This window comes from Linepithema humile, chromosome 6 (genome assembly GCF_040581485.1).
Source record: "Linepithema humile isolate Giens D197 chromosome 6, Lhum_UNIL_v1.0, whole genome shotgun sequence".
NCBI lineage: Eukaryota > Metazoa > Arthropoda > Insecta > Hymenoptera > Formicidae > Linepithema > Linepithema humile.
In genome coordinates this window covers 22,808,216-22,818,090 of record NC_090133.1, presented here as the reverse complement: position 1 = coordinate 22,818,090, position 9,875 = coordinate 22,808,216, and the positions used below count along the sequence as shown (strand labels likewise).

The following is a 9,875-nucleotide window of genomic DNA, read 5'->3' as shown; positions in this document are numbered from 1 at the left end:
ATTGGTTAATATTTTTTAATACATAGAATTTTCTAGCAAACATTCTAGCAAAATGCAATTTTTAGTGATATAGAACATGGATTAATTATGAGACTTAATTATATTCATATAGTAAATGGCAGTCCATATTTATAGACAAACTGCTAACTATATAATAGTTCTCTCATAAAAAATTTTTTATTAGTGTAGGAAAAGCAAATATTAAATACAAAATTATGGATTAAATAATAATACTTTCTTAGAAGATTATAATTCTAAATTATGAAAAATTACAATAATTAAAAATACCTTTAAAACTTACTTTTCATTAGTTTCATTGATGCACTTATTCCTAAGTCAATTTAGCACATTGATAACAAATCTGAAATTCACGTTGCATCTTTATGAATCACTGTAATATATTAAGTATAAGAAAACACATAAAAATGCGCACACTCCACTTAGTGAGATCAGTTAATAAGATTTACAAATCTGTAGTCACATCGTGTGAAGGAAACTGAAATAGGAAAAATGCAAAGTTGTACAAACAAATACTTTATTTTAAAATGGTTAGTCGCGTATTAAATATAAAGGCGGCAAGACAATGCGCTTTGATTTACATTAATATACAACTCAGGGAACGACATTCTATACAACACTCTTCAGACATTTCACGTTTCCACGAAATCACAAAGAACGATTCGAAAGACTATGATCTGCCTTCGCAGAATTCATATTCACACTCACATATACATGCATACACGTTTTATTGTGTCCTAGGACCCTTACTTATGTATTATGCTTCTTTACAGCACTATTATGGTGAAAGTGTGATGTATGCTTGCATATATTATGTAATAAGTACTTTAATTACACATTAAGAACACTTTGATTCACGATCGTATTTTCATTCTCTGAGAACTGATGACTGATGTACATATAAGCGACACTCTTTAATATTATTGTTCAATTTGAGGACATTGAATAAAGCTTATTATTGCTTTATCAAATAAAAGCTTTAAAAATCTTCAAGTATTGACACAGTGACGTTAGATGCGTTAGATAGTGCAGACAAGTGGAAAGATATTATAGTGCATGGAACCTGCAAATTTACTGGTGAAAATAAAAATATATACAAACAAAATAAACGTTGAAAATATAATTTTTCTTAAAAAAAATTTATAAGGATTTAATCACTCAACCCAGTTCTCAAAGGATGACGAAATAACGAGTATAAACTAACGGAATGTTTCTTAATGGTAAGATAACAGTATATTTCGTCACATTACTGCATGTTTCTGCATGGTTATTATTTATCGCATGGCTAATCATCTCTCATATATCTTAATACAGTTTCATGTCCTGCATCAAGTGATACTTTATAAAATCGTTGTAACGTACAATGTTGGAGATACGTTCTAACAAAGTATGACTAGGCAATTCTGATGTGCATTATTATTCAATGATTGCATTGATATATACATATGTTTGTAATTGAAATCGGAGCAATTGTTTAATGGGCAATAATCAAGTATACACAATGCTCTGTGAAACCTACCTAACTGTAAGTCGATATAGATATAATTTGTTATTTTGTCTTTAAATTAAATAATATATGTTTCTTGTATCCTTATTCTTTCGCGTTATGTGTGTGACTAGATATCCAATTTTCAGTCGTTTTTCGGTCGGTCAGCCATCCTACCATTCGCTGCTTCATCGTCTAATTGGCGATTTTTTGCCTGCTGTCGCAGCTGAGCCCGTTTTAAGCTTGTCATTAATTGACTGGATTGATAAAGCCAACTGGCCTAAAAATTGCGCGCAATCATGCATGTAATCAAGCTTCAAGGACACAGTGACAAAGTTACGTCTCAAAATATAATAGTACTATAAAATTATACTTACCACCATAATCATACAGTTTATTAAAATAGGTATGGAATAAACAAGAGATATAAATAAGCCTTTGGAATCAAAATATTGCTGTCTAGAAAATACCCTGTAAAATCAAAGATTGTTGAATCATGTTAAAAGTCTGAAAGAATCGTTTTAATATGCTTTACAGCTGTGACCAATACGTACATCCAATTTGTCGCTGCCACCTCATTAATGGTTTCTGAGAAATAAACCAGGAGTACTAAAACAGAGATAACGTATAGAAATATTCTAGAAATAGATTAAAATGCTTATGGTACTTGCAATGAAACTCTTACATAGTGTAAGAAATAGAATTATCTGAAAGTTTGCGTGATTCCTCGTCATTAATGCAGTTAATGTGATGGCAATGTGAAATGTTATTAATACAGCTAGCCATGGATCCCTCCAATCAATCTGTAATAGAATAATATACATTAGTAGTACAAAATAACAATGTCAGTAAAAATATTAATCAATCAAATTAACATATAAAAAAAGACAAATTTTTTAAATGTGTAGGGAAAATTCTATTTTTATAACTTTGCATTACTTCACTTATTTCAGTGTATCTAATATATTTTTGCGATTGCTTTTAGCAAACTTGGAAAAGCAAAGTAATACACATTTTATCTTCCTCATTCTAGCAATATATTTATTGACGCAAATCACGCAATCTTATTGTAATGGAGTAAGGAAACTTGATCGTGAAATGTTTACATTCGAAAGCGCGATAGTTGTTTAAAAATATCCAGAGATTTTGGAGAAGTTACATCGAAGGATATTGTGTTTCCGCGTGATTACATTTCAATGCGGCATGTCCTTGAGAAAACGGAACGGCATATGTGAAAATAGAGTAATCGGCGATTTTTCACCTCTTTATTCTGAACAATAAGAAAGTGGAAAATTGCCAGATGCATCGACCGAATTTGCATTCTATTTTCGATTGTGTTTTGCAATATAGGTGATGTCGGTGATAAGATAAAATTGCGACGCGATTTTGATTTGATGTAATACAACGTGTGAATTGGCAGATAAACAAATAGCCAGCTGTATCGAAATCGAAAGTGCGCCGGCAAGCAAAATCGCCAATTAAGAATTTATTTAGAATGCGATATTACTTTGCAATATTTTTTAATACTTGATACTGTATCCTTTTCGAGATTATAATCTAGACAATTATATCTGTGTTTGTTTTAGTTACATTTAATTCATAAAATGCGTATCCATTTTTTTATCGAAAAAATACGACTAACGAATACACTTGATTGCTATTTTTAATCACACGTTTAGCATCTTGCAATTTTTTTCCTGTCTCTTTATCTTTCTCACTTCTATTACATTCCGAATGCATATTTAATTAATTGATTCGTACAAAAAATATGCATCGTAATGCAACGACAAAAAAACAAACTTGTGAATTAACCAGTAAAAAAATCTCATGCAAGTATTAAATTATGATATGGATAAGAAAATGGATATGTAAAACATAGTTTTAAAAAGATAATTTTGTAATTTATACGTTTAGAGTTGAATCCACGGTAATCATTAAGATTTTCGTATCACGTAAGTAAAATTGAAATAACATCCGGTCGTACCTGGCGTTAACTCGCAAAGAGGATTGCGCAACCAAATCCAATTAACCGCTTTATTTAAGTAAATTGCGTGTTTCTTCTAGAATGTAACATTAATTTTACGATACGTAAAAATACTTCGAGTTAACAACTGGTGTCGTTGATGCAATCAGCGTGCTTGAATAAATAAAGAGAATGACATTGTGAATGATGAATGTATATCGCTGGAGGCCATAAAATAAGCCGCATTAAGTAGGGAAAAAACCAGGTTACGTGAGTTACGAAACTATCAACACTGTGAAACAAAATCATTAAACAACGAAATTGCCGTAACGAAGTGGAGGAGTGATAATAAAGGAGAATGATTAGAGACGACTTACGCTCTGCAGGAACGGCCAAATCCCATCAATGCTGTCCGTAGCTATGAACATTGGGTCGTTGCCTGACATTATGTTTCAATGCACAGATTTCACGACTATCACGATGATGACAAGAAAACGTCAAAACAAGACGAGGTAAAGACGGGCGCATTCGAGAAAAGAATTCGCACACACCCTATTCTCACACTCACCGGCGCGACTCGCGACTAACTGACTGGACGGATTCTACGAGATCGTCACAGAGTTTACGCGAGCCTGTAGCCGACGTACCGACATCCGATATCCAATAAGGAAATTTATTTTCTAGGGATGAATATAGTGTTTGACAGTTTCCTGAAGGTTAGATTGAACAAAGACCTCGTGTGGGAAAAGCACGAAGTGAGTGTTGAACTCAGGGTTGCCATTATTAGATAGATAAATACTCCATACATGATATTCAGGTTTGTAAATGTAAAAAAAAAATAACTAGAAAGAAAGTTGATGTCACTAAATTTAGACAAGGTTATGTTTACGAATCTTGTTATGCCAAGAATATTTTTAAGTAAGAAATTCAGCAATTAAATTTTATAATGACGTGATAATATTATAATATTGAATATGCCATTTCAACGATATTACTCGCTCATATCAGCGGCACGACCGGCTACAGTAAATTTAATCTCACGATTTATTTCGAGAAATAATGGGCTCAAACAGTACACACAGGTAGAGAATGATAAAAGTCAAGCTGATATCAAACTGAATAATTTAGCGGAATGTCAACATGATGTAAAAGATAGATTAAACACGACTCAGTCTTCGTGCAATCAGCAATTTATTAATTTATCTGATGAGGACTTTCTTGACGATCATGATGTAACATTATCAAAACCTTTGGACACATGCACTGAAGATTTATCAGATATTGGTCCATATTTTACTCCGACTTTTTCCTTCGCGAAATATGCAAACAAGTCTCGCACGATCCAAGAGTTGGTAAAGCTTGGAGTCGGTCTGTATAAATTTGAATCACACGAGGGAATGGTACAGTATATTCTTGGTCTTGATTTTGAGAAGGATGTGAAACCATACATAAGATTTCTGCATGATTGTGGTGTACCTGCTGATTATTTAGGCGAATTCCTCACAAAGAATCCCAAGATCTTCAAAGAAGACATGAATGATCTACACACAAGAATAAGATATTTGAGAGCACACGAATTTAGCATGGATATGATAAAAACTATAATCTGTAAAAATCCCAAGTGGCTGTTGTATAAAACAAACGATATAGATGGTAGACTTGGCTATTTTCAACACAATTTCAAACTCAATGGTAGTGAAGTGAGGATCTTGACAGTTAAAGGACCCAAGGTAGTAACATATAAAATGGTACATTTAATGAGAAACACATTCACCATCAAAGAAGAGATGGGTTTTGATGTAAAGCAAATGAAAAAACTGCTCCTTAAAATACCAAGAATATGGACAAAAAGTAAGCATACATTAATATAATTTTAGGATTCATTAACACAATGTTTTTTTCTTACTTTTTAAATTGTTTCCAGATCGTGAAAGATTGTTAAATACATTCGAGTATGCTCACGACAAAATGCAATTGCAGCGTGATTTTATTGTGCAAATGCCACAAATTTTACTTTGTAGAAAAACTAGACTCCAACAGAGGCATTTGTTCTTGGTAGAAATGAAGCGAGCACAATATGATCCTTCTAAACCAATGTATGTTTCACCACGAGCTTTAATTAGTGGTACAGACGTGGACTTTTGTAGAGACATTGCAAAGACGACTGTTGAAGTTTATAACGCATTTCTAAAAACATGTTCATAATATGTATATAATAATAATTATAAATAAATTCTGACAAATGTTTTACAAACCTGTTATTCAATTTATTTTTGGCAATACAACATTTTTGTTTCCATAAGACTTAAATTTTTTTTTATATACTCGTTGATTTTATGTACATTGCATATACAAGTAATTTTTTTATATTAACATTTGTTGCAAGTATAATTACCATATCGTTTTTTTAAATAAGTTAAAAAAGATAGCGCATGTGTCACTATTTATTACATATTGTTTTCTTTTTTCACATTATACTGTATTTTTACCTATGTATTTTTTCTAAAAAAAAATTGGTATGTAATAATTTTTAATACAAACACTGAATCAATACACATTTAAATCACATTTAATGTTAAATGCACAAATCTATGTCAAAAAGTTCAATCTTCGATGGAAAATTGATGCTCCCGCAGAACCATAATTAATAATACTTGCCATAGTTCTTAAATCATTTACCTAAGACTCGTCGCATTAGTGATTAATATTAATCCTAAATCATTTTCAGCACTTTACTTGACATTGAACTTCTGAAAGTTTCATGTCCAAACGCGTTTGTATCTACGAAGAAATAGAGTTAGGATTAACAGTAATCAATGTTGCTACAGTCAGATGTAAGTATTAATTGTACTTTCCTAATTCTATTTTCTTCTGTATTGCACGCACTGAATGATACAGCAACGAATCGATCAATCCGGCAACGGTAAATACACCGCCAATGATTGCGCAAGTGTTCGTCGCAAAGTGCCCGAATGATTTTGCCTTTTCTGTGTACTTTACCATGAGTGGACTTAGCTCATAATTGAAGAATATACCCGGCATCCCAGATTCGCCAGTTAATAGAGATATTTGCTTTGCATGTCGCGTTACGGAGAATTGATTTGTAAAAAGGGTTGAACCATCAGCACGGACGTATGTCGTCGGAACGATTTTGATATAATGATAAAACATCATAGCACCTGAAAACAAAATAACTGCATTAATGGCAAGGCTTCTAGTTACTCGATTTAAATTAGAGTGTATTATTGTTTCTAGCATGTAATTAGGTTAATTACATTAATAATTGAAAAAGGATTAAATAAGGAATTTATCTGTGAAATTAAATCCTAAGTGAATTTAAAAAAAATCCATTAATTTAATCATAAAAGTACAAAAGTTCTTAATTTGTGTGTATTCTTTAAAAAAATTAAAAAATTAATATTTTTATAAATATAATTTCTAATTTTTTTTATTTAAATAATAAAATTGTGCACACACATTCCTATAAAGTATTATTCTTTAAAAAGTAAAATTCCTATTACTGTATTTGTCCTATATACAGTTTAAATTTTCCGCCATCGAGTCATGTTAGAGGAAACGGAAATAGCAGACAGCGCAGTCGTATTTTATCACGTCGCGAATTTCATCATGGCACCTTCCCGATATTGTGATACGAGTGCAATGCGTTGATTATCTCCGGCAGTCGCACAGAATCGCGATTAAATTCCTAAATTAAAAAGTAAATAAAACACATCCAATCGATCGTAAGTCGACATAAAATTACATAACCTTTTAACAGTAAATGTTCATAATTAAATGATCTTATATGCTATATGTGTACAACAAATTTTGTAAAAATATATCTAGTAATAATTATATCGAATAATTATATAGAATTTTAAGTATTTGTTTTAATTTATGAGGTCAAATCCATAAAGTAATTGAGGAAAAGTGAATTTGTCAAGTCTCCTTTTATCGTGAGTTATGAGTTAAAATTTGAAAATAGCCTGCGACAAATGAAAACAGAACGAGAAATAAAAATTGACATTTAAAATTGTTTTGCAGATTGCACAATGCCTGTAGTACCAGGTGGAGCCTACCAGCAAGGACCTTCTTGCTTTGATAGAATGAAAATAGGTTTTACAATTGGATTTTGTGTAGGAATGGCTTCTGGTGCACTCTTTGGAGGATTTTCTGCCCTTAGGTATCACTTTATATAAAGAGCGATATACACGCGTATTGTGTGACTTAAGTGCATGTATTATAAAATGTTTTATTGTAAAATGTTTCATTACCAGATACGGATTGAGAGGAAGAGAATTGTTCAATAATGTTGGCAAAGTAATGATTCAAGGTGGTGGTACGTTTGGTACATTTATGGCTATTGGAACAGGAATTCGATGCTAGTATGTACAGAACTATTTATGAAATTCTTTGATCTTTCACTTGCAACTGTTCGTAATGTAAAAACAAGTTACTGATTTCGTAATAAAATTAGGTTTAAGAAATAAAGACATACCTTCCTTGGCGACTACAGTAGTATCATCTATAGGATTTGTTTTTCCAGGAATATTGAGCCCAAAACTTAAATGCCTAATCTTATATGTCATATTGAAATGAGTTGAAGTGTAAGGTTGAACATCATGCGCTGCAGCATAAAAAAGAACAAGTACTATGTGAAAGTAGCTGTGAACATTATAAAGAATTTTAAAATTTGGTTAACTTACCGTGAACATGATTCACAGAAAAGCTGTCTCCTGGCGCAATGTGAAAACTTCCACCAACTCTATTCACTTCCATATAACCATAAATTTGACAGCCTTGTGTAAAGGCATGTTTAATTTTTTCCATCGATTTGTCGTTTTGACATTGTTTAACATTAGCCGGGTCAGGAAGGGCCCACTTTTTAAGTCTATAGGCTTCCCGCACTTCCTCACAAGTGTTGCAACATCTGCCGATAATTGAATTTTGTAAATATCAATATGAATAGATTTTATTTTTAATAGATAGAATCTTACTTTATTAATTCCGTGGCTGCTCCATAACAATCTCCACAAGTTTCTGTGGTAGAACCAATCTCCACTGCCTGTAAAAATGTTCTGTTAATAATAACTATTATAAAAACGGACATACAGTAAGGAGATATTTATGAAAGTCCTTTGTTACCTTTTCTGTAGTTTTACTGACAACCTTTGCATCTGTAACATCTGCAATATAGCACTTTTTACATAATTTTCTGAGCTATTCAATATAATGTAAATTATCAAGAAGAATAGGATATACACATACTTGTTCTTTGTGGATCCTCCATGGGTTTACCATTTAAATCTAACCGCCTTTTAAAAATATTGTGCTCTATTTGTAAATGCTGTTCACCTGTCGTATCCATTGCATCTATTGATAAAACTGCAAAATATTGAAATGTTAGAAGCTATATTGCCTTTTTTTGTATATATTACAAGGGATATTTTATACTTACGATCGCAAGATATTGTGGGAACTATTATATCTAAGTTAATTCGCAATTTAGAACCTCTCGATGTGTCCACAAATAATTCTTCACTCATTGTCGGTGTAAGATAATAGTTCACTTCTGACATAAAGAGTATACCCATGATGATTGTACTAATAATTGTAACTGAAAAGACAATATTTTGTCATTTGCATTGGTATTAAGTCCTTGGTTTTTCAACAAAATTGATCAGTATGTCAAGCTGGGCTTTATTTACTATGGACTTAATGTAAACAATGATCCTTGTCAAATCTCAGGAAATGCATACGTAGAATAATCACAAATATCCGTGCAAATGTCGACGAACACAAAAAAAAAAGATTTAAATTTAAAATCTTAGAGTAGAACAGAAATAAAGAATTTGCAGGTTAACCACTTGTCAACACTGTTTTATTCTGCACCATAACGAAATATTATTTAATAGAATATAAATACTTATATACTCATGGGAAATTCTCGAACTCTGCTTTCGTCACGAGCAGATAGAGACAGGTGTCAACGTAGAAGTCGATGGAATTGACAAGTTGCTTTGAGCAACGATTCTCTGATTGTATTTACCGATGGCACCGCTGAAAGTCCTCACAAGAATGTCAGCCTCCTCGCGCACTTTCGGATGTACATCTAATTGCCGTAGTATTTGCATTTTCTTGGCTGCTGGCGACGAGAAAGGCTGTTCGCGGCACGCTCCTACATCCAGGAAGCACTTCACGGCGAGCTGATATTTCCCGCAATACATGCATACCGACTCCTGCCACCTTGTAACGTGGCAGACACAACACGCTACCATCAGCTGGTCAGCTGTGCATTGAACCATGCAATTTTCGCGCTACAAACATTAACTTTCAATCAAACAATAAAGAAATATATTAAAAAACACAGCCCTAATGCGAACGTAATCGACGCCAAACTGTTGCAAT

General features: G+C 32.4%; 4 protein-coding genes across 6 annotated transcripts; 2 read left to right on the top strand and 2 right to left on the bottom strand.

Annotated features, from left to right (window-relative positions):
- Positions 1-518: 518 nt before the first annotated feature.
- Tmem18 (transmembrane protein 18) lies at positions 519-4,219 on the bottom strand. Its single transcript, XM_012368330.2, has 5 exons — positions 3,845-4,219; positions 2,190-2,307; positions 2,059-2,113; positions 1,882-1,975; positions 519-1,784 (listed from the first exon to the last, which is right to left on the bottom strand). The coding sequence occupies exons 1-5, from the start codon at positions 3,911-3,913 to the stop codon at positions 1,650-1,652; spliced, it is 471 nt and encodes a 156-aa protein (XP_012223753.1). The 5' UTR covers positions 3,914-4,219; the 3' UTR covers positions 519-1,649.
- Positions 4,220-4,306: 87 nt separating this feature from the next.
- On the top strand, positions 4,307-5,721 carry mTerf3 (mitochondrial transcription termination factor 3). The gene is made up of 2 exons (XM_012368243.2): positions 4,307-5,318; positions 5,392-5,721. Exons 1-2 carry the CDS (start codon positions 4,442-4,444, stop codon positions 5,670-5,672), a joined length of 1,158 nt encoding a protein of 385 aa, XP_012223666.2. The 5' UTR covers positions 4,307-4,441; the 3' UTR covers positions 5,673-5,721.
- On the bottom strand, positions 5,711-9,761 carry LOC105672949 (endoplasmic reticulum-Golgi intermediate compartment protein 3). Of its 2 annotated transcripts, none has more exons than XM_012368240.2 (8): positions 9,517-9,761; positions 8,926-9,084; positions 8,736-8,852; positions 8,613-8,653; positions 8,465-8,532; positions 8,174-8,397; positions 7,966-8,094; positions 5,711-6,646 (listed from the first exon to the last, which is right to left on the bottom strand). In XM_012368240.2, exons 1-8 carry the CDS (start codon positions 9,743-9,745, stop codon positions 6,309-6,311), a joined length of 1,305 nt encoding a protein of 434 aa, XP_012223663.2. In that variant the 5' UTR covers positions 9,746-9,761; the 3' UTR covers positions 5,711-6,308. The 2 variants fall into 2 exon arrangements, with proteins under 2 accessions (XP_012223663.2, XP_012223664.1); XM_012368241.2 differs by having other exon boundaries at positions 9,402-9,541.
- On the top strand, positions 7,064-7,977 carry LOC105672953 (reactive oxygen species modulator 1). Of its 2 annotated transcripts, XM_012368245.2 has the most exons (4): positions 7,071-7,210; positions 7,370-7,423; positions 7,512-7,650; positions 7,745-7,977. In XM_012368245.2, the coding sequence occupies exons 3-4, from the start codon at positions 7,520-7,522 to the stop codon at positions 7,851-7,853; spliced, it is 240 nt and encodes a 79-aa protein (XP_012223668.1). In that variant the 5' UTR covers positions 7,071-7,210; positions 7,370-7,423; positions 7,512-7,519; the 3' UTR covers positions 7,854-7,977. The 2 variants fall into 2 exon arrangements, with proteins under 2 accessions (XP_012223667.1, XP_012223668.1); XM_012368244.2 differs by lacking the exon at positions 7,370-7,423 and having other exon boundaries at positions 7,064-7,210.
- Positions 9,762-9,875: the final 114 nt, after the last annotated feature.

Coding starts and splice junctions, on each gene's coding strand:
- Tmem18 (XM_012368330.2), bottom strand. CDS start 3,913: ATGTCAGGCAACGACCCAATGTTCATAGCTACGGACAGCATTGATGGG. Junction 2,308..3,844: donor TTTGGCCGTTCCTGCAGAGC/GTAAGTCGTCTC, acceptor ATTCTATTACAG/ATTGATTGGAGGGATCCATG. Junction 2,114..2,189: donor AATTCTATTTCTTACACTAT/GTAAGAGTTTCA, acceptor TCTCTGTTTTAG/TACTCCTGGTTTATTTCTCA.
- mTerf3 (XM_012368243.2), top strand. CDS start 4,442: ATGCCATTTCAACGATATTACTCGCTCATATCAGCGGCACGACCGGCT. Junction 5,319..5,391: donor ACCAAGAATATGGACAAAAA/GTAAGCATACAT, acceptor AATTGTTTCCAG/ATCGTGAAAGATTGTTAAAT.
- LOC105672953 (XM_012368244.2), top strand. CDS start 7,520: ATGCCTGTAGTACCAGGTGGAGCCTACCAGCAAGGACCTTCTTGCTTT. Junction 7,651..7,744: donor GGAGGATTTTCTGCCCTTAG/GTATCACTTTAT, acceptor TTTCATTACCAG/ATACGGATTGAGAGGAAGAG.
- LOC105672949 (XM_012368240.2), bottom strand. CDS start 9,745: ATGGTAGCGTGTTGTGTCTGCCACGTTACAAGGTGGCAGGAGTCGGTA. Junction 8,853..8,925: donor TCCCACAATATCTTGCGATC/GTAAGTATAAAA, acceptor AATATTTTGCAG/TTTTATCAATAGATGCAATG. Junction 8,654..8,735: donor GGAGGATCCACAAAGAACAA/GTATGTGTATAT, acceptor GCTATATTGCAG/ATGTTACAGATGCAAAGGTT.